General features: G+C 50.2%; 2 protein-coding genes across 3 annotated transcripts in view; both read left to right on the top strand.

Annotated features, from left to right (window-relative positions):
* MEI1 (meiotic double-stranded break formation protein 1) overlaps positions 1-12,768 on the top strand; it is a 38,203-nt gene extending 25,435 nt beyond the window's left edge. Inside the window, exons 22-30 of the mRNA XM_038155740.1 lie at positions 2,003-2,107; positions 3,787-3,897; positions 4,464-4,645; positions 7,040-7,121; positions 7,583-7,788; positions 8,500-8,581; positions 10,346-10,452; positions 11,268-11,399; positions 11,565-12,768. Coding sequence (XP_038011668.1) covers positions 2,003-2,107; positions 3,787-3,897; positions 4,464-4,645; positions 7,040-7,121; positions 7,583-7,788; positions 8,500-8,581; positions 10,346-10,452; positions 11,268-11,399; positions 11,565-11,732 — 1,175 coding nt within the window. The 3' untranslated portion in view covers positions 11,733-12,768. The remainder of the gene's footprint in view (positions 1-2,002; positions 2,108-3,786; positions 3,898-4,463; positions 4,646-7,039; positions 7,122-7,582; positions 7,789-8,499; positions 8,582-10,345; positions 10,453-11,267; positions 11,400-11,564) is intronic.
* Positions 12,769-12,958: 190 nt separating this feature from the next.
* Positions 12,959-21,972, top strand: CCDC134 (coiled-coil domain containing 134). 2 transcript variants are annotated; one of them, XM_038155746.1, is made up of 7 exons: positions 12,959-13,081; positions 17,685-17,802; positions 18,604-18,725; positions 18,919-19,003; positions 19,235-19,416; positions 19,659-19,730; positions 20,099-21,972. In XM_038155746.1, exons 2-7 carry the CDS (start codon positions 17,700-17,702, stop codon positions 20,222-20,224), a joined length of 690 nt encoding a protein of 229 aa, XP_038011674.1. In that variant the 5' UTR covers positions 12,959-13,081; positions 17,685-17,699; the 3' UTR covers positions 20,225-21,972. The 2 variants fall into 2 exon arrangements, with proteins under 2 accessions (XP_038011674.1, XP_038011675.1); XM_038155747.1 differs by lacking the exon at positions 12,959-13,081 and adding an exon at positions 13,577-13,654 and having other exon boundaries at positions 20,099-21,971.
* Position 21,973: the final 1 nt, after the last annotated feature.

Raw genomic sequence — 21,973 nt, 5'->3', positions numbered from 1 at the left:
ACCCCACCTCTGTGACTTGGTCTTGCTGTAATATCTACTAGCTGTAGGGACACAGTCTGGGATAAAGTAGTTTTGAACTGTTGATGTAGCTTTAGTACTTAGCTGCATGAGGGAATTTATGGACAGAACTGCACTAATCTAGTTTCATTTTTCAGAGATTAATTTTGAAGTGAGAGCCTTTTTTCTAATTTAGGTTGCTCTGGTTTCAAACTGTGATTGTTAAACCAAAGCAAGGTTCTTGTATACTGCTGTCAGTGTTCAAATGGAGATTGTGCTGGTAAATCTTCCTGCTTGAATAGGGGCCCAAGTGGTGGCTGAAAGACATCCTTCTTTTTGCCTCTTCTTTGTGTAAAACAGCTGGGTGTGCCTGAGTATACACAGTTCCCAGAACACAGAAATCAGGAGCAAGGATTGAATCTTTCATGGTATTGATCCCCAAACAGGCACTATGGTATCACCAGATCTCATAACTCTGTTAAGTCTCTCAAAGGGAGCAAGGCTGTGACTAGGGGAAATCCCTGTTTCCTTACTAACTCTGTCTGTGATGTTGGAACTGTTGTCCCAGTAAGAAAGGTTCTGTGCAAACCAGTCTGTGAACTTGAACTGAAAGATGGAGCAGTGCTGGGATGTCCTTGGCTCCTTCAGGATAGAGACTTAGCACAATTTTTACTTGTTCCTGACGGGGCCACTGATGTTTTTGAACAACTTTGCTCTGTTTCAAGTGTTTTGTTCTGCAGCAGTTGGGATGGAGACAAGAAGAAGGAAAGTGTTTTTGCCTTACCTCCAGCAAAGTCAGTAGGCTGGAGGAGGGGCATTGAAAGCAGGAACATGGTAGAGCATGAGGCTACAAGGTCTGCTAGGTCTGATCTTGTCTGGAGTTGTGCACATTTGAACTTGCATGTCCCTCTGTCACTGATCTAGGAATGCCAGGAGCTGTGGGAAGGCAAAGTATCCCTTTCCTATAGGTAGTCAGACCTATTCCTCCAAACCACTGGTGATAGAGATAGGACACTGAGCTATAGGAGCTTTTACAAGATTTGAGCCCTTCTGCTGCTGCTAATATATGTAGCTCTTCTTTGTATTGCATCTTGAAGTTGTTAACTGACATCCTGGCAACCTATCCAGAAAGTCAAACACCAGATGTATTCTGGAGGCAGACTTCCTTGTCTCCCAGCACACAGGCAGCTCTGTGGGGCGTGGGTGGTTAAGTCCAGGGGATCTGCATCCCTATTCTAACAGTAGCCTGCTTTTAGTTAAGAAAGAGGCCCAACAGTGGGACTCCATCAGGAATTTGTTAACATTAAAGACACCCATAAATGTTTCCTCCTCAGAACTGAAAACTCTTGAGCCTTTGTGAAAATGTTCACTGGAGGTGATAGTTGCTTGCTGTAGGTATGGCTGTATACAGTACAAAATCTTTACCTGTTTACAGCACTGCAAAAAAGTGAATAGTAGGGAGAGGATTGACCTGGGGGTTTGGTGGTCTAAGTAGCCCCATTTTCCTTACATATAGGCCTGATGTGTGAGGTTCTCACTTCTGTCCCTGCCCTTCCTTGTGGGATGGGATGGACAGCATTTTTCCAGTCTCACTGGATGGAGGAGAGCAGATGCTGTGCAGCTGGGCTGCTGTCAGAAGTAACGGTGATGGTCAAGTGGGCAGGAAGGGAGCAGTCTAGAAAGGGCTAATGACTTCTAGTTTATTAGCAGTATCAATTTCACAGTGTGAGGAACATGCTCCTTACATAGCTCATGATGGGTGTGAATGACCGTAGCCTCTTTTTCTCTCCTTCTTTAGTTGCTCCTAAAATGGTGTTGGCAGGATTCAAGTGTGACTCAGGCCAAGTCAGAGTGACACAAAGGGGACCTCGTCCAGAGGGGATGAGAATAAAGTTGGGGCTGTGTGTCTGTGTTCCAGAGCCAGAATATTAACAATTCCTGGCACACTTTAATGTACAAGAGTTTGGAGTTCACTGACAAGCTAAGCCGTCTGTGCCCTTCTTAGCTAACAGGAACCTGCCTGTTTTGCTGAGCCTTCTTTTCCTGGTGCAGCTGCGGAGCAAGGGCATAAGGGAGCTGGACAGCACAGACTTCAAGCTGCTTCACCAGGGTGAGTATGTGCATCCATCTTCTCCCAGGGAAGTGTTTGTTAATTGTTCCATAAGATGATTAAGGGCTTGCTCCTTGTCCTTTGAGGGAAAATTGACCTTGCATTATAGTAATGGTTGCTTAGAGGTGCTTTCATACCCAGAGCATTGTAAAGAGTTGTGGTAACTAGTTCAGTTAACAAGGCCCAGGTTCTCTTCCTCTGGCTTTTACAATAATTTTTTTGTCTGAAACCTCACAAGGTGGCCAAAGTATTCTCCTGACCATGACATGATTTCAGGGTCAGTGACTGTTGCTGGTTTGGCACATGACCGCAAGGCTGCTGTGCTTCCTGAATAATTCCTGTCCATTCTTGCTCTAACAAGCGTCTGGTTGGGGTTCAGGCCACAGTCATGTCCTGGTAATCAGCTATCAGGAACCAGCAGTCTAGTGAAATTGAGCTTTCCTTGGAATGTGAATCCAGAGTATATGGCTCCCAACAAGCTGTAGGGCTTGCCCACTCCACCCCAAAGACAGAAGAGCAGGCTGTGTTTGTTTACTGTACCATAACCTGCTGCCTTGTCTGGTGATCCTTACTTGGTGACTTCTACCTTCTTACTTGGCTGTTGGAGGTTCATATAGCTGTGAAAAAGAATAGATATTAGGAGGAAAGTTCAGCTGATCCATCCTCTCATCTCTTCCCTACTCTGACAAATTGGTTTCTCCAGCAGACTTTGAAGGACTATCCCCTTCAATATCTCAGGGCTGTGTTCAATATCTCAGCTGCCTGTGCTGCCCTTGTAAAGAAGCAGCGTTTCTCAGACATTCATTAGCCAAGGGAAGTGGGGATGTGGGGGAACCACTGCCTCTTTATCCCAGCCTTTTTAGCTGCTGTGATTTTAGAACACAGCTCAGCTTCTCCCAGGAGCCACAAGCCCCTTTTGCTCTTGCTTTCTGCTTTGTATTTTTCCACACAACTCTCTCCCTACCCCAGCCACCCCATTTATTCCCCCCTTGACCTCCAGACTGTGTTCTCTAGGGGTGGATGTGCAAGACACTCTTCTCTAATGAGGCCTCTTAGATGGAAGGGGTGTGTTGATGTGTGTTTTTTTGAGAATTGCTTATTCAAGTTGTAAGCTCTCCAAAAGATCTCCAGTGACAGTTTTGCTGAGCCCTGCAGTCCTGGATTTCCCTCCCTTACTCTTACTAAACATTGTTGCTAAGTGTTTGATGCTTTCAACAAACATGACATTTTACTCCTAGCGTGAGCAAAGTTGGTGAGAGTGGAGGAGCACAGCTCTCCATGGCTTTCCCCAGTCTGGTCACCATGAGAGACAGTGACATCGTTGTTTATGTTTGTTCTAGCACTAGAATCAAACTCACACTGTGGAAACAGATAACTCACACTGCATTTTTTTCACTGTGGAAACAGATAACCTAAAGTCCATTGCTCTTGGGTTCATTACTGCTCAGTGTGGTATATGCACTCTAATATACCTTTTTCAATTCCCCCCCTGCACTCATCCTCCACTGCACTGTCCACTCTAAAGCAAACACTGTAGAGCAGACGCCTTTGCTTTGTCTGTACCAAGCTTTGTTTATTTTCACTTTGTCTGAATTCCCTCCCCACTGACTGACTTCTTTCATTTGCTGAGGTGCTCTGTTAAGTGGGTGTCCTTGTTACACCTCTTCTTTTGTTTCCAGTCTGTAATCTCTGTGGGAAATGCAGGCCAAGGGACACTGACCTCCTGCAGCCATCCTTGAATTTTCTGTACTGGAGCCTTCATCAGACAACACCTTGTAGTCAACAGAGAGGTGAGGGAAGATTGTATTGATTGCTAAGTTAATTTCAGTGAGGTTGTAGCTTAACAATCATAACAATCAAAGACTGTATTCTAACTGTCTTAGCAGGTAAGGTGGATGTTTCCCCATCCAGACACAGTATTATAGTTAAAGACCATTTCATATTTTGGATGAGGCTTTTTAGGTTGAGGAGTTTGGTTTGGTTTTGCTGCCTTCTCATGATTCTAGAATTGGCTGCTGAAAGACAGAATCACTGTATTTTTCTTGTTCATAAACACAGCAGTGGGCCTTTGGTTCCTAGCTTGAAATATCCTGGTATTGTCATAGTTCAAAAAATTAAACAATACTAGGGAAAAGCTCTAACTGACTTTCCTACTGTGTTGTTAGTTGACTAGCTGGCTGAGCAGTTGCTTGTGCTCTGGGAGATGAATACCAGTAGCTGGACAGCCTGAGATGAGCTGTGGCAGCTGGGCTGCTTCACTGCAGCAGGGGTGTGCTCTGCACTTCTGTTATGCTTGTCAAGGTGGTTTAACCTGTGCCATCCCATCACCCTCTCTGATTATGTTTCTCTCATGCAGCTGTGGCTGTGCTGCTCTCCAACGTGTCCTTGCTAGAACTCCTGCAGAAGGTTTTGGAATGCACCTGGCTGTGGTCTCCTCCTTCCAGACCTGCCTACTTATCATCTGAAGATGCCTTGCTGTGCTCTGGATGGCTGTTGGTGGCATCTCTTTTGCTTTATCAGCATCGCTACAATACTGAGGTTAGAACCACTCTAAACCCCTCTAGTGTTCAGAGTCAGCACATGGATAAACCTTAAAAATAAATATGTGTGTAAATATATATATATACATATATATGTAAAAATATATACACATGTTTTGCTTTGGCCTGTAATCTGATTGTGTTGATTTCTCTTTTGTTATTGTCCACAAGTTATTCCCTGCTGCACCTCTCCAGCAGGACTGGAAGCTAGCATGTCCCTGAAGGTCTGAGACACAAATCATTGAAGAGTTAAAGAGGGATGCAAATCGTGTGGGGAGAAGTGCATACCCAGCCACCTGATCCAAATCACTTTCCTCTTCAGGACAGAGCAAAATATATTTTAAAACCTTTCTCAAGGAAAGACGGGGGGGTGAAAGGCACAGCTCCCATGTTGTAAACTGCTTTTTTGTTGCTAAAATGATCAATAGTGAGATAGAACCTATTACTGGAAAGTAAGTGTTCAATATTAGCAAGCTCTTACGAATGTGGGCAGCTGTCATTGTATTTGATGCTTTGCAGTCCAACAAGACATCTAAGCTGGAGTTGTCAGCTATTAATGGAATTACAACTTTGAAGGAAGCATTTTCCAATGCCAGTACAAGGGAATTTTCCTTTTGAAGTATTTACCCAGACCTCTCTTGATATGGAGTTAAGAGAGCATGTCATGAGTTGTGAGCTCTGCTCTTGCAGTTATGCCCAGCAGAGTATGCTCGTTGGGACTTGGAACACTTGTTTGCAGATGATAAAATCACATTAAGGACATGCATGCATGTGCACAGAAAAGCAAGGGTTAGATTTCTAATGCTGAGGGAAGATGTTTTCCAGAAGACCAGCCCAGACCAAGTTTGCACCCATTACTTTCTCAGCATGCAGCCTCTGCTTAGGGCTTAGAGCGTGGTACTTGTACAGACTGTCAGCTGTGGGAATGCAGCCTGGCCCTGCTGTATGAGCTGCTAAGTACAGCCTGCCTTCTCAGTTTCTAAAACAGGGCTGTGTCTGGTGCTGTGCCAGTCCCAAACGATGTTCTAGTGTCAAGTGTCAAGTATTGAGCTTCATCTTCTGGGAGTGGTTCTCTCAGCTCATATTGATCCTTGAAGTGCAATCTTTTAGCAGCTTATAAGCCTCTTGCTTGGTTTTATCAATACCACTGGCTTGATACGATATACAACCCAGAAATGTTTTTGCACCAGAGATGAGGACAGAAACTGCAGATACAGCTGGGAAATTGAAATGCTTCAAGACTGCTTCAATGTTTCTAATCTTCAGCATTTCTAATTGTCAGTGTTTCTAATCTTCTGTTGAAGGGGAAGAAGCAGAAGAGTCGATTCTCTTGCTTCTTTCTGCTGTTCAGTGTAGCTGGAGCTGCACAAAACATCCTGGAGACTCTGATAAGAGCACCTTTGTGGCTGTGAATGTGAGCTGATGATGGGCTGTCTCCCTGAGCCTGCAGTTTTTTAGAGGAGAACAGTGGCTTCAAGAAATGGCCGCATTCATCTCAGGCTGATGTTAATAGTGAGGACTTGTCTGGCCATAGCCAACTTACATCTTAACTGTGTTACTGCTGCTGGCTTTACCCTGTGAATAAATAGGGCTCATGGATGCTAGGCTATTAGAGGCTCTGGCTTGTCAGTTCAAAGATGAGTAGCCACTGGCACCATGTTGCAGGAGCTACTCCTAGTTCTTTGTGGAATATTTCTCTCTTCAAAAGAGTATTTAAAGAAATCAGCCCTGTGATCCTTATGCCTGCCTTCCCATATCAACTCTCTGGCTTGTTGAAGCATTTGAACCCTTCTGGTGTTCTCTGAGGCTTCATGCCCTTGCTCTTGAATGGCTGTTCTGTGAAGGAAACAATGCATTGCAGATTTCCCTCTCAAGCCCACCATACCTATTTCACCTAGTTCCCAAGTTCCTAAACTCCTCTGCCACTTTCACCCATGCAATAGCTCCTATCCCTGGGCTCTTGGCAGGCCCCAGCTCCAGCAGGCAAGGACAGCTTCTGGCCACTGCTGGTTTTTGGCTGCCTGGCTCTTCAGTCTCGCTGCCTGGCTCTGTGGCTAAGGTAAAGCCACCTGGGTGGTGGCTGTTTCTACCACATCATGTGCTTGGCGGGCTGACAGCCACATGCCAGAGGTCCTGCAGGAAGCAGTGAGAACAAGACAGACCAGGTAGGCTGTGGTTTGGAAGGTGTGTAGCTCAGGCTAATGGTGAGTGAAACGCGAGGGTCCAACGATGTAACTCTCCCTTCTGTGTCAGCCTCCTGAAACCCTGCTGCTGTTCCCTGGTTTTCAGTGATCATCATAGGGTACTGTCTAAGGGCTAGAAGTACATAATGGAGCTTTCCATCTGCTCCAAACCAGCACCGCTTTTTCTCTTTTATTTAATTCTCTTCTAGGTTCACCAGACACTCTCCGTAGACCTTACAGAAGTCCTGAATGCAGTCATCTTCAGGAATAAGAAGCCAATCCTGCTGTTAGGTATTTTGCATCTGTTAGGGGGATTTATCTGGAAGCAGCCACTAGTAGCATGATACAAGCAGCAAGGGAGAACTGGTGACCGTGGAATGGAATGGTGGGGTTGCTGGAGGGAATCTGGAAACTTCGGTCCATTTGACTTTGTAAATGTGTAACTGGTGGTGAGAAGGGGCAAAAGGGAAGTTCTGTAGTTCTTCTGTGTTTGGACAGATCTTCCTTGGAGGTTGGTAGTGACATCTGGAACTGAGTGTGAACTGTGTTAGTGTCTCAGAGAAGGAGATGAACAAAGCAACTCATGTTGCCATTCCTGTCTACAGCTGTCAGCAGCTGCCAGACAACTCTGGTGGGCTATTAAGCTCACATATTCTCTTGTCACCCTCTCCCATGCTATTGCACAGGCACCAACACACAGGGTAGAGCAGAGAAAAACACTGACACACGCTAATAAGCATCTCCCTGTCTAGTGAGCATCATGCAGTTCCTGAGAGCTGTCCTGCGACAGAACTTCTCCTCCTCCCTGGTGGTGATTGTTGGCCAAAACACAGCCCCAAGTGCTACTCAACCACAGCCATCATCACTGCAGGACACTGCCCTGCACCCCCTTACCATGCAGCAGGTCTTCTCGCTTGTTGTCAGTCTGCAGAACCTTCTGGTGCATGTCCAGTTGCAGGTATATAAAATAGGACTGTTGGAACAACAGTAGTGTTTGGCTTCATGCAGGAACATTAACCTGAGGAGAAACCACCCTCCTGCAAAATCAAAGGGGCTGCCTGCTTGTTTTTTCTTCTGCCTGCATTTTCCACTCCTTACAGACGTGTGATGAGGAGGAGGGAAAATGCTCTTGCTGCAGCACAGAGCAGTGAGAAAGAAGGTAAATCAAGCTATGCGGTGCTCCCTGCTGCTCAACTGGGTAGCTGAAATTCTGTGTACTAATGACAATTTCTGTCTTCCCATCTCTTTCTCTGCAGGGATGCCACATCCATAGGGACAGATGTGGGAAATGTATAACAAATCCCAGTCCATCCCCCGTGCCCCTGACAAGGTGCTTTTGGGGGTAGTGAGTGCATCAGCATACATTTAATTTGCTCAAGTGATGCTGGGCTCCAGGGGTAGTACATCAGTTTACACAGAACTCTTAAGCTGTGTTGGGCTCCTATCTTTATTCTTTGGAGGCTGTTATTTTCAGTCTCAAAATAAGTAGTCGTACATCTGTCTGGCTCCTTGATGTGACAGATAATTTGCAGCACATTGCATTCCTTGAAGGAGATGAAAGGTGTTATTTTCCTGTGCTGCATCCTGGCACTTTATGAATTTTCCTCTTGCAATAGCTGTTGACTGGGTTTTTTTTTGGTTTTTTTTTTCCTTTCTCTTGGTATTCCAGAAAGACTTGCTGCTCTCTCAGGCAGTGGTTGCCTGCCTAGAAACCTTAGTGGAATACCTGCATGTGAAGAACCAGGATGTTGGTAAAGTCTCCATGTTCTTTCTTCTCCTAGTTCCCCTCCTGCAGTGATTTTGAGCTCTTTGTTCTCTATCCAGTAGTGCTCTGGAGAAAATGTGTAATGAGTTTATGCCAAGTAAGAAAAATTATTTGTGTGCCTAAAGTTAATATTTTGCTTTGTGGCATGAGATCAGAGTGCCTGGCTCTCCTGCAGGCATGAACCTTCTCTTTGGCTCTGGACACCAAGATGCTTTACAGAAGGCAAGAAGTAGTTCTCCAGCCCTGTAAGAGGGAAAGGTTTGGGAACGGAAGGAGTGTAGGAATAGTCTTTGACCTTGAGGCCACTTATATCAAACCTTTAGACCATAAACATACGGGAGGGAGGATCGGAACGTGATGTGTCTTGCAAAAGGACAGTGGTGGTCATAGTTTAGCCCTGAAGGAAGGGAAGGGAGAACAGGATATTAGGCAGTCTTAGGGAATGGAAGATGGAAATTCTGGATTTCCAGGGGTGAATTCCGACCTTGGTTTCCAAAGTGCATGTCAGACCTAATGTATACCATGTTTTCAGTATAACATAATGTAACTGCATTGTACATTTGTACAATATACATTGTACATTGTTGGGGGGAAGAATAGACCCTTCTGCGGAGGCTCTGCTCCTTTGGGATTAAACTAATGAAATGCTGCTGCAGCAACAGCTGAACCTGTCACTTTTGCTGCTGTGGTGCTGAAGTTCATAACAGCAATAACAAGAGTCTCCTTATTCCAAGCAGAATGAGGGTCATAGCTCTATTTGGCTGAAAGATGCAAGAACACTGGAAAGAGTCTGTCCTGGACTCTGCCTCTCAGAGTTGACTCACTTGAGGCTTTCTAAAACCCTCTTTTGGTTCAGAGATGTTTCAAAATGTGCAGAGCAGGCTCATGCACAGTGCTGGTACTTTCTCATTTTCCCCAGATGAAAGATATCCCCAAAATATTTTACATTATTTTTCAGTGTTGTTTTCCTATAGAAAACATTCTTGTAGTGGCAATAGGGAGGTTATGTGACTGCCAGTGGAAAAGAGACCTTTTCAACACTCTGGTGAGTTGCTATAGCATAACAAGTTATATCAGCTGATTTATTTGTCCATCCCATGCTCCTGACCTGTACTAAATACAAGGTAATAACATTTTAATTTCAGCATTCAGTGAAAGACTTCATGCCATCATAGACTTATGGCCTTACCTAATATATGTTATCATGTATGTTCTTTAGTAAGAGCATTTTGTCTACTGACTGCATTGCCACCATCAGCCTGGCTGGTCCCTATTGTCCACTGTCTGATGTAGATCCAGCCTCAGTTTGTTCAGCTTCTGTTATAGGGCTTTCTTCATTACCTAAAGGGTATTCTGCAGCTAAATAAAAACTGAGGTCAGGAGAGTTGTCCTCATATTGAAACTAGAGGGTATTATTTTTAAAACCCCAGGCTAAAGATATTCTCTCACTGTTTTATGACATACACCCCAGGAGAAGGTTTCTCTTCCTGTACCAGCACAAAGATGGACAATATGTATTTTCTGCTTTGAAAAGCTATTAAGCTTTTGTCCTCTTGACTGAACTCTTGCCCAGAGAGTGACAGATTAAAAAGCAAGTAAGAGCAGTGAAACATATCCCTTCAGTGTTTCACAGCATGGGGTCTAGGAGAGAAAACTTGGGATCAGTATTGAAGACTGTCCTTAGCTGGGTTCAGCCTGTCACTTTGGCAGTTTTACAGCTGTCTTTGATTGGCTTCTCCTTCTCCCCCAGCTCTGCATGTTGCTTCGCAGCCGTGGCACCGATTCCTGCTCTTCACACTACTCAGTGGGGGCCAGAAGTCCTTTCTGCAGCCAGAAGTTCTCAGGCTGATGACTTTGGTGAGCAGCAGAAGGATGGGCTGTTCCCCATCTTTCCCAGTATGTTGGCACAATGCACGTGAGCTGGTTATTGGTAGTTAACCTGCGATGCAACACAGTCTCTGCTCTTGCTGTGGCTTTGCCTGGGATTGTATTCCTGCCCTCTGTTAATAATGATACTTTCAAGTGAACTTCCACAGCCTGCAGAAACTGACTGCTGTTAGTGAGCACCTCCTGTTCTTCTGGTGTTGGTAACATTTATTTATATCATCTAGGATCCCTGGGGAGGAGAGGGGAAACTTGCAGTGAGCATGCAACTGCTGTTACCAGTCAGGGAGCAAGCTGGCTGCTTGGCATCACAGCTTGTCTCCCGTCTCAACCTTACAGACCTGACTTTTCAGGGCAGGGAGTTAGTACAATATTCTGCTGTATGTGGGGTCTGTAGACTAGAGGGGAAATGTGATCCTACCCATCAGAAATACTGAAGATATAGCCCTCATGGCAGTGAATGAGAGGAAGGGGTTATTAAAGTGAACCTTCACCCTCCAAATATAAGATGGCTCTGTGAGTATTTGCTGTTCTTATTTCAGTTTTAAAGAGTTACCTCATTTATCTTAGTTCCTTCCCAGCTTAAACCAAAATAAGTCTGGCTATAAATCAGAGCACCAGCAACATAGATATTTGCACTAGTTCCATTAGAAGTGGTATAAAAATCAGGCCTGTGGTTAAGGTGATGCAGTAATGGTGCACAGAGGAGGTCTTTGCAAGTGATGAGTCACTGTTGTGCTCTTTGGGTCTTCCACTATTTATTGTCTCTATTTTTTCCTTTGTTCAAGTTTGTGAGATATCAGAGCAGCAATATTATTTCTCAAAAAGAAATTAGCCAGATTATTCAGGAGGCAGCAGAAGCCAACATAGCAGAGCTGCCTGAGGCCACGGCTCATGCTCTTCACCTCTTCCTTTCTCAGGTAAGAAAGCAGTGACTGCTTAGGAAAATGGGAAGGGAACCCCTAGGTGTTTTCTTCAGCCTTTGAAGATCTCACTGGTCTGTGTGATGATGAGGGAGGGAGTATGAAGGAACAAGCCCAACAGTTTTATGTTGTTCTGGAAATAATTTTTTTCTGACCCCTCAGATTCAGAATAGTCATTACCAGGTGGAGCCAGAACAGTCAGAGATCATTCAGACCTTGCTGGATCGGCTCCTGGGACAGAGGACCATGTGTGTAAAGCATCAGGACATTGTGTATCCTTTGACAGCTAATGCGTGTGGCAGGTGTAACAGAGATAGAAGGGACACTTAATTTGCTGCTCCTTCTCTTGTTCCAGCTGAAGGCAAACAAAATTGAAAAACTCTGAGTGGTACAGTGGCCAGTACTGAGTGGTTTCTACACTTGGCTAACTGTGGGATGAAAGTCTTCATCATGTCCTAATCTGAGAAGACATTTCGGAAATGAGGAGACAATTGGGATTAAAGAAGGCTCTGTGTGTTGGGCTTGCATTCATCTATAAAGCAGAGATGGTCTGATGAAAGAGGGGCAGGCTTGGGAGTCTCTGGCTTAAAAGCAGTAACAATCCCTGTATTGATTTCCCTGGAGGGTGAGCAATGAGTTAATCTCTGTTTGCATGCTGTCTAGAGCCAGTATGCCCATTAAGTACTGGAAACCCAAATATGACTCAAGCACTTTCAAAATGCAGAGAGCATTTGGGAATCACTGAGTGGAATTACCAGATTTTATTCTGTTTGAGCCTAGTCTGCCACTGTGAATTAAATCCTCTTCTCTGGAGATAGAGGCAGAGGCCACTCCCAGGTGCCTTGTGGAGAAAGAGGGAAACTGATGCAGTATCTGTTTTTTTCTCAAACTTTTTTTGCCTTCCTGTTTTCATCATGCTGCATTGCCTCAGATGTGTAGCAGTGATGGAAGTGACCATGGCAGTGATTTCCTGTGGGTGTGGGCACTTCCTTCACTGTGGGGCACTGTCATCAGCCATGTGTAGGGTACGTGGTGGGTGGGGTGGTTGTCCTGTCAGGAGTAGCTTGTCCTCATGCTTACCCCCAGTGTGATACTACTGCTCTGTTGTGGAACAATCAGAGGGCAAGTTGTCCTGGTGGAGGCCATCGAGCCCCATGAAGTCCCTCTCCACTCCATTTTGCTTCTTTGTACAGAGATGAAGGAATTTGGATGGGAGGTTTTCTTGCATTGCTGAAGTTACTTTTCATTTCTGACTTTTTTAATGTATTAATAAACCTTCAAATCTTGGTGGTTAGGAAGGATCTTAGATGCACTTGAAGTGCAGCAGTGGGGCTATGTGACTAAGATTGTCATGGACATGGAAGACAAAATCCTCTGGTCAAAATGGAGCTTTGACTTTTCTTCAGGTTTACCTACACTGATGTTTCTCGCGTATGTTGGGAGTGAGGTTCCATGGCTTGGGGAGGGTTGGTTTAGTAATGAAAACCTCCTGCCAGTAATATGTCAAATGTGGGAATGCCTTTCCTGTGGTTTCCACTCATGCTGTCAATGACAGATGTCTGGGAAGCGTGGCAGTGTCCCTCTCACACATTGGAGATTGAAATGAGAAGATACAGAGCACAGAGCAGAAGAACAAAGCAAGAATCTAGGAGGAGACCCCATCCTGCCATTCCTTCCCAGTGAGTAGTAGGGAGAACATGGACAAAGGAAGTTACTTGTTGCTCATTTTTAGAAAAAGGTTTGTTGAAATTAAAAAGTTCTGTTACTGAAACGGCTCAGTTTCCCCTTCTGTGCGGGATAAGGCTTGGTTGATGCCCTTCATCTATCAAAATACAGTCTTGCCTGGGGAAATGATGTCGTACAGGGGTGCTGTGGAAAAGGTGCTCTGCTCACTCGCCTGGGCTGATAGGGCTGCGGGATGGTCCCTTTGCTCTGGGCTGGAAGGGGCGGTGGGGGCTCAGCCAGGATCCCGGGGGAAGCAGATACGCTACGTGTCCCATAGGGATGAGGAGACTTCTTCCAGGTCACGAGTGACCCCTTCGATTACAGCCCCAGCCCTCGCTGTCCTGTCGCCTCCAGACCCTCCGAGCGCCCGCCGGTGCGTGGCCGGTGCGGTGCCGGGGCGGGGCGGGGGCTCAGGAAGTGACACGGCGGGGCGGAGCGGCGAAGCGGCGGTGGCGGCGGCGGCGGCGGCAGCATGGCAGCGCGGCGGGCGTGAGCGCCGGCCTCGGCACCCGGCACCCGGTCCGCAGGTGGGGGACCGGCCGCGCCGCCCGGGAGCCATCCCCGGCCCGGGAGTCCCGGCGGGACCGGGGGAGAACTGCCCGGCCGTGGTGGGGCAGGAGGGAATGGCGGGAGCAGTCCTGGGGCCGCTCCGGGGGACGGGGCGGAGGTGGCCGGTTCTCCCCGAGCGAGACCCGGGAGGGGCTCTCCCTGCCGGGCAGCCGGGACGGCCGATCAGCGGGGCGGGCAGTGCGGCCCCGGGGCACCTCTCTGGACCCTGGGTTAAAGGGCTGTGCCCGGCGGGCTCTGCCTGCCGTCGCCGCCTGCTCGCCCCGCTTCTCCTCGCCCCGCGCTGCAGCCGCGGGAGGAGCAGATCGCCGCGGCTCCGGGCAGCTGCCGTCTGCCCCGAGGGTTCGCATCCTCCCGGGTGCCGCCTGCTGCGTCCACTTGACACGGCTCCGGGTGGGATTCCCGCAGCGCTAGTCCCCTTCCCACCGTCCCCGTGTGATTGCCTTTACTTTCAGGGGAGCTTGCGGGAGAATCATCATCTCCTGTGCCAGCGGCCGCCCGAGCCCCTCGGGGTGCTACTTGAACCCCTCTGGCACGACGGGGGGCACGAGGGTGGGCTGGAATGGACCCATTCCTGCTGGAAATCGCAGCAGGAAATCGGGGCTGCCCATCCGTATGGTACGCGAGCTTCTGGGCTTGGTGGTTGGGAGACTTTGGAGACGAGCAGCTGTAAATGGCCAGGACTGTTTCAACTGAAGCAGCTGGTCCTGTAAGCCCCATATAGATATGTCCTCCTAGAGGAGTCTGAGCAGAAGTGTTTCGTTTCTGAAGCTTTTGGTTCACCTGTAACAAAAGATTAATCCTCATCTGGTTGTTGGAGGAGCGTCTCAGGAATGGGTTCATGGGGCAGGGAGTTTTCATTGCTTGTTTTGCCACAGCATGCTCCTGGTGAGGGATGATGCTTTCCCCCCTACGTTTCAGTGCCTGCAGAGGGGAAGTGGGGGGTTCATGCAAAAGTTTCTCCAGGGAACCAAAGCATTGCAGCGTGGCTCTGCCTCGCAAGCTCATTAAGTACATAAATCTCAGGATGCTTGGTTCAGATGGGGCTCCTGCAGGAAAATTTATAAAGTAATTGAAAACATTTTAATGGGAAGTACTAACCATCTATTACATGGCATCTGTTGTCATGTCTTTGGAAAAACACATCTAAATTAAGAGGTTGGTAGACAGTGAGACAGACTGGTGGGCTTGCTGCTGAAACAGCCAGCTGGCCAGGGCTGCAAGGCAATGTTGGTGGAAACTCCTTTCCATCTGTAGCATCAGGCCAGGTCCTGGCTCCCTGGACTGCTCTGGGAGCGTCAGGCAGAGCTGTCTCTGGCAGAAATCAATTCAGGGAGGAGCAGGGAGGGAAGAGAGGAGCAGCTCTGCAGTGTTTGTCTCATCTCATCCCTCAGCGGGTGTGAAGACATGAGAGAGAGTTTGTGGAGAAAGCACAGAGGAACGTCTGCAAGGAGCTTTGGCATCTCTGCCGTTACGTACTGTGGCCTGGAGAGGAAGGAATGTCCTCTGCTGTTAAAATGGGGTGAAATTGCCAGGGCAGTGAAAGGAAATAAAGCTGAGGTGGTCCCACATGGCATCAGCAGCCCCAAGTTCCCTGTGGGTGAGAGAAACAATTGGGCCCTGCTTCATTTTCCCGGGCGTGTTTCAGCCCTGATGGACAATGGCAGAAAAATAGCGCCGATGTGAGAATGAGTGCCAGCAGATCAGATGAAAAAGTGATGGGCTTCCAGTATGGCATGGTTCTCCAGTCCTCTCCTTCTGACCTTGACCCATGGGACAATCTTTAGGGCTGGTGTAGGAGGATCTGAATACATTTGCATTGCAAACATTGACCATCCCAAGCTCATCACTGTCTTGAGAGTTGGAGGCAGCCAGGCAGGCTGGTGGCCCTTGTGCTGCAGCAGCTGGTTGGTCGGCAGCTGCTTTGGCTGAGAGCCGGGCTTTGCTCTGCTGCTGCTGCCTGGAACAGGGTTTTTGCAGCTCATCTTCCCCCTTGTAGCACCTGTGGAATATCCTCTGGCCACCCAACTCCAGTGTTGGAAAGGGGGGACACTGCAGCCCCTGTCCTAAGCAGGCATGTTGGGACTGCCACAGGCAGCATGGCAGAGCTGTTGTGGGCAGCATTTCTGCTCTTTGCCTTCCAGCCTAGTCTGGAGGCCACTGGCTAACTCCAGTTTTGCTTTCCAGTTCTCCATGAGCATGGCAAATAGCCAGCCTAATCCTTATGTTGGTATGTCTGATCCGAGGGGCAAGCAGGAGCCTGGTCCTAGGGCAGTCACTCTTCGTGCTTTTGCACTGCTTCATTTCCTCCTCCCTGAGAGCTTGGGAGGGATTGAGCAGCTGTGGGGCTCTGCAGAGGAGAGACCTGTGCCACCTCACTGAGCCAGGCCCTGGGTCCTTGGCTCATGGTTTTTGGCAGGATGAAGCAGTCTCTTGGAAGGTGACCAGGCTCGTAGGTCCAACAGAACATCTGTTTGCCTGGGCTGGAGAATTTTCTTTACAGCCTTGGCTTGTTGGTGTGCTTTGTGGCATTCAGGATGGCTGGAATATGGCTTAAGCCTCACACCACAGCGGGAAGTGGGGACAGACCCCAAACCTGGCATGGAGATTTGTGCTGCTGTCCTGGCTCCGCAGCATGTCAGAAACATGGGGCGTGTTGCTGAGCCCACACGAGGGGCAGCCACGTCTTCTTCAATAATGCTGGTTGTATTTACTCTGGTCTGTTCCTTTCCAGGGGTGTAGCCTTTTACAAAGCACAACGGCAAAATACTTCAGAGGGTTTCTCATGTTTGTCTGACACTGTTCCCCTGCCTTTGCCAGGGGCGTGAAGATGCTTGGCTTGGCAGGAGGTACATGGTGGGAGCTGCTGCTGATCCTTGCAGGGCTGGGAGAACTGCTGGTGCTGCCTGCTTTGCCTTTTTCATGGGCTTGGAGTTGAAGAAATTGTATTCATTTCAAAAAAGAAAAGCAACAAGAACAGAACAAGAAAGGATTTTGTTTTGTTTCAGTGTTAGGGCATTACGGAGAGAAGTTTGGCTGGGCAGGCAAACTTGGACTCCAGAGGGCAGTGGGTCATAGGGTGAGGTCAGCTCTGGTGGCCTTACACATCTGCCTTTCCTTCGGGAGCAGAAGGTGGCTCAGATGGTGCCTCTGACGGAGCTCTTGCTTCTGTAATTGCCAGTGGCCTGTGCTCAGCTCCTTGTGCCTGAGGACAGACCACCCTGAGTTCTGCTGCCTGGGGACTGAGCTATTGCTCTCCTTTTCCATGTACAGACTGTCCAAGAGGATCCTCATTCTCAAGGACCTTTTCCTCCAGCTGTTGACTTCGTCTGAGGGACATTTGTGGTCAGGAGCACCTCTGCCCAAGAGCATCCCTGCAAAGTCTCAGACACTGTCTGGGAAGGGACTTGTTGGGAGGGAGGGGGAAGTTACCACCAGGTCACCCAACTGTTGTTTTTTGCTGTGGTTGCTCCCAGCTTGTAGTGAGGGAGAGGGTCTGGGTACCAATACCCCAAGTGGTGAGGGGAGGTCGCTGAACTGGTTGCACTGGAACTTGAAGGAGAGATGGACTTCAACCCCTCAGTGATCCCTCTCTTCCTTCCAGACCTGCTGTCGTGGCTGTTGGGCTGCTCTGCCTCACAAACCCAGCAAAAACCTAGCTGTTATTTTTAGAAGAAGAGGCAGGACTTAAATTTTCTGTTGGGTCATTGCTGGGTCAGATGCCTGGGGCTGCCTGTGCAGGCAGGTAGAGAGAAGAGGGAGACCAGGGCTTCACTTCCAGGGGAGAGCAGGCTGGCTGCACATCAGCATCACCGTGTGGCTTTGCTCTGGCCACTGTGTCCCTCAGACCCCTCATGGAGACAAGGGAGAGATGGGCAAGGACCCTGGTGCCAAGGGCAGTGTGCCATCGGTCCCATGTGGCTTGTGTGACTTCTCCTTTTGGTAAGTCTCCTCACTGACCATTGGTTTTGTTGGTCTTTTTTCTTCCAGGCTGCAGTGGCCAACATGGATTTTTTCATCGTCTGTCCCTTTCTGCTGGCCTTGCTGCTGTCCCAGGGCAGCTTCACAGACCTGGAGAAACAGAGAGTAGACTCTGGCTTGGAAATCTGTATCCTCTGCAGCCTGCCCCTCGTGACCACTAATGGCTACGGAGGCTGGAGGGAGGACATGCACAGGGAAGGGGTCAGAGACCATGGACAGGGGCACAAGGGAGTGGAAAAGAGAGGATCCAGAAGCACTGGGAAGTTGCTGCTTTGTCCTTCTGTAGATGGGCTTTAGCCAAGCTCCTGGGTTTGCCAACCAAGTGCCCGGCTTGGTGCAGGAGCAGAAATGGCACTGATGCCTGGTGTTCTTTCTCTTCCATTGTGCTGGGCGCTGAGCACATTTCCCAGTCTGCTCCTGGAAGTGGCATGGCCAGCCAGAAGGGAGAGCACGCCTGCACATCTCAGTGCTTTGGGGTCACCAGCTGGGATGGTGGAAGAGGACTCCTGGGCTTGTGGCCCTTGGTCTCCTCTGTGCCACAGGCACATGAGGAGAGATGGGCTAATGCAAGCCCTTCTTAGCACACAGCAGCATCCCCTGGCGAACAGGCAAAGTATCAAAAGATGAGTATGTGGAGACCCATGGGGAAGGTGGCAGTTCATGTTCCTCCTCCATATTCCTCCTCCCTGCCCATCAGTCAGAGCACGGACTGGCAAGTAGAGAGCTCCCCACAAGCTCTTTAGCATTGTTAAGGGCCCTGCTGGGGTGTTTGGGCAAGGGGTTCCCTGGAAATCTGTGTTCCATCCTGGCTCAGGTGCTGCCCCTCAAACACCTCATGGGGGGTCTGGGATGGTGCCAGGGGCCGGTGGAGGGGGGAGAGCAGCAATGTGGTGGGAGAGTGTTGACAGTGCCCTTGACAGTGGTGCAGATAAGAAGCTGTTTGAGGTGAAGCGCAAGGACCAGATGAATGCTCTGAAGAACTTGATTGAGCTCAATGACGTCAACCAGCAGTACAAAATCATTGACATCATGCTCAAGGGACTCTTCAAAGTAAGCCACAGTGCAGGCTGCACTCTGAGCCCACACGGGTGGGCAGAAATGGGAAGGGTTGGGGGCTTCTGTGGAGTGTGTGGCCTTAGGACCTGAAGGGAGGATGCCATGGGGTTTCAAAGTGAGGCAGCTGTGGCAGCACCTCCAGGGTGCAGGGCAGGCAGGACCAAGCAGTAACGAAGGACTCTGGCAGGTGCTGGAGGACTCCCGTGCTGTGCTCATCGCTGCCGATGTGCCTCCTGATGGGCCCTTCCCTCAGGATGAGAAGATAAAGGACGGTAGGTCCTCTCTGGTTTTTACCCCCCTCCTTTTTCTTGTGCTCTGGTGCACCACAGACATTCTTCCTGGGATCAGTGCTGGGGTAGGTACAAACCCGTGTGCATCCAGACCAGACCTGGGCTGGTCCCTGTCTGTTGGGGACGCTATTGCTGCCTCTGACCAGTTCATACTGGGGAGCCTGTTGGTTTGCCCTCAGCCTGTGCTGACGGGGCTGGTGGCTGTCGCCGCAGCATACTCCCATGTGGTGGAGAACACCGCCTTCTTCGGGGACGTCGTCCTGCGCTTCCCCAAGATTGTGCACCACTACTTCGACCGCAACTCCAACTGGAACAGCCTCATCCGCTGGGGCATCGGCTTCTGCAACCTGACGGGTGTGTTCGAGCAGGGACCCCACTCCCAGGTCCTGAGGCTGGTATGGCTCCTCCTCCCCGCTGGCGTGACCCCTCTGTGCTGCTGGGCTGGGGGAGGTGAGGGTTTTGGGGTAAAAGGAAAGCAGGGGCACCCTGTGTCTGGGGGCTGTCCTTGAGCTGAGGGATGGGGGAAGAGCACAGAGCATAGATGGGACTGGTGGGAGAGTGGGTGACCCTGTCACACAGCTGGGGGATGCGAGTGGGAGGCACCACTCCCCAGTGAGGTCTCCCCTTTGCTCTGCAGATGGCTCAGGAGCTAGGAATCAGTGAGAAATCACCCGATTACCGCAATCCCTTTAAAACGGACCAGTCAGAGGTAAGATGGCAACACTGCCAGCTTTTCTCATGGGCTCACCCATCCGTGTCACAGCTCCAGGTAGCTGGCTGGGGAGTGGAATGGGTGGCTTGTGGAAAATGGCCCAAAGCCCCTGTCACTGAAATGGCATGGCTGAAACACAAGCACTGAATTCCCCATCTGTGCTCTACTTTGGGCACCTGGTGTCCTCTCTTCCTTTCTGTGGCCACTTGCCTCGTATTGAGACTCTGTTTGTCACGTGCTGCATCTGTGCTCAACGCTCCCTGGACTGCAAGGCTTGTGCCTTGGCTTTGGTGGGTTTGGAGGGGTTGTGCCTCTCGGAGGCTGTGGGTGTTCCCCAATGCTGACTCCTTGCTGTCAACCCACAGTTTTTCCCCAGTGCTGACACCTTTCAGAAGGCCCTGCGGGATGAGGAGAAGAGGAGGAAAAAGGAAGAGAAGCGGAAGGAGATCCGCAAGGGCCCACGCATCTCCCGCTCACAGTCGGAGCTGTAGCACGCTGGGACTTGTGCCTTGGAGTGGGGGTGACACCACTGGGACACAGAGTGGCTTTCTCCCTTTTCGGCAGCTTTGGGCCGGTGCCTGGCCGTTCCCTTTCCATTTGTGCTGTGGGTTTTGTTTTGTTGCCTCTCGTTTTTGTTCAGTGGAGGTTGCGTGGTGGTGCTGGTGGGTTGGCCCGAAGGGGCTCAAGTGGGATACCCCTTCCACAGAGGTAAAGCACAGACAGGACAGCACTGGGGCCATCCCCTGGTCAGGGTGTTGCTGCCTGTGGGGAAGTAGGGTGTGGGGGACATGCCTCTGGTGGAGCCCAGGGATCCCTCCTCACTGCAGCATACCGCACACTGAAGGTGCCTCCTCCAACACGGGTGGGCTGGGGAGTGCGTCACACCAAACAGCCTCATGAGCAATGCTGCTTCTCTCAGTTTTGCTTTTCGTTGAGCTAAACGGGTGATCTCATTGGCACCCCCCACTGGGTTCTACCTGGTCTCTGCGCAGCTGCTACCTCTGCCAGATCAGACCTTCCCTTTTCCCAGCGGCTGTTCCACCGAGCAACGTGTGTTTCATTGCCCAGATGTAGTTGAAAATGCCGATGGCAGCTGTTCCTGGCTGATGGCATCTCAGGGCCACCGCAGGTTATTCCTGCAGGGAGGCAAATGCCCGGTGAATTTTTGGACAGGCGGAATTTTGGTACTTGGCCTCTTTGCAGCCAGTGCGTGGCTGTAGTGCAAGTGATGCTGAAGATGCTGGGGAGCCGGCCCTGAGCAGCTGAGAGCCTGTCCTGCAGCCCGTGCCCCATCCCTTCTCTTTGGGGCTCATCCTCTCTAAATGAGTCCCCGAAGCCCCTTGTCAGAGGACAGCCAGACAAGAGCATGTGGCAATAGCAGGGCCGAAGTAGGGAGGGAGCAGCTTGAGGGGCTGCAACCCTCCATGGGTGTTGGCTGCCATGGGGACAGAGGCGAGGGCATGGCCCAGGACCCGACACAACCAGGCTGTGATTCCTCTCCTGTGCCGATGGCCTCGCAGCAGAGCAGGCTGTTGCAGAGGGCTTTCCCCGAGGATGCCAGTTCTCTGTGTCGGGCTGGCAGCATCGCAGCCTTTGAGGAAAGGGAAATGTCTCCGATTTTTTAACAGCAGAGCCAAGTCCCTCCAATGAGGGGAGGGGGTGACAATGGGCACGTTTGGTTTTTCTTGAATAAAATAGACTTTATTTTTTTTTTGTAAGTAGAAGAATCCTGGCTCTCGCTCCCGTTCCTGGTGGGAGCGGGTGTACGCCAGAGAGCGTCGAGGTTGGCCCCCTCAGGACGTGAGGGTCCGTGGGCGCTGCGGAAGGAAGGACAAACCCCGTGCTCTATCTACCGCCGCCTTGCAGCTGGCTTTCCGCCGCCCATCCCGGCGGCATCCCGGGACGCGAGCCCTGCCCGGGCCGCGTTTCCCGTGGGCGGCGAAGGCGGCGGCGTCGGTGCCGCTCCCACGCGCGGCGCTGCCCCGCCCCCTCATGAATATTCAGCGGCGGGGGCGGGGCGGGCTATGCTAATCGCAGCTGCTGATCGCTGACGCGCCATCACACCACGCGCCGCCGCGGCCGCCGATTGGCCGGGGACGACCTGGTCTCATTGACAACAAACCGCGGGGGGCGCGCGCGCCCGGGCCGCGGGGGCGGGGCCGCGGGCCGGCCCAAGATGGCGCGGGGTCGGCGGCGCCCGCCGGCAGCGGCAGCAGCCTCCGCTTGAGCGCCCGGGGCGG

This window comes from Motacilla alba, chromosome 1A, assembly GCF_015832195.1.
Source record: "Motacilla alba alba isolate MOTALB_02 chromosome 1A, Motacilla_alba_V1.0_pri, whole genome shotgun sequence".
In the NCBI taxonomy this organism is placed as follows: Eukaryota; Metazoa; Chordata; class Aves; order Passeriformes; family Motacillidae; genus Motacilla; species Motacilla alba.
Note: the sequence above shows the minus strand (reverse complement) of the source record. Positions and strands in the feature narration are given on the sequence as shown.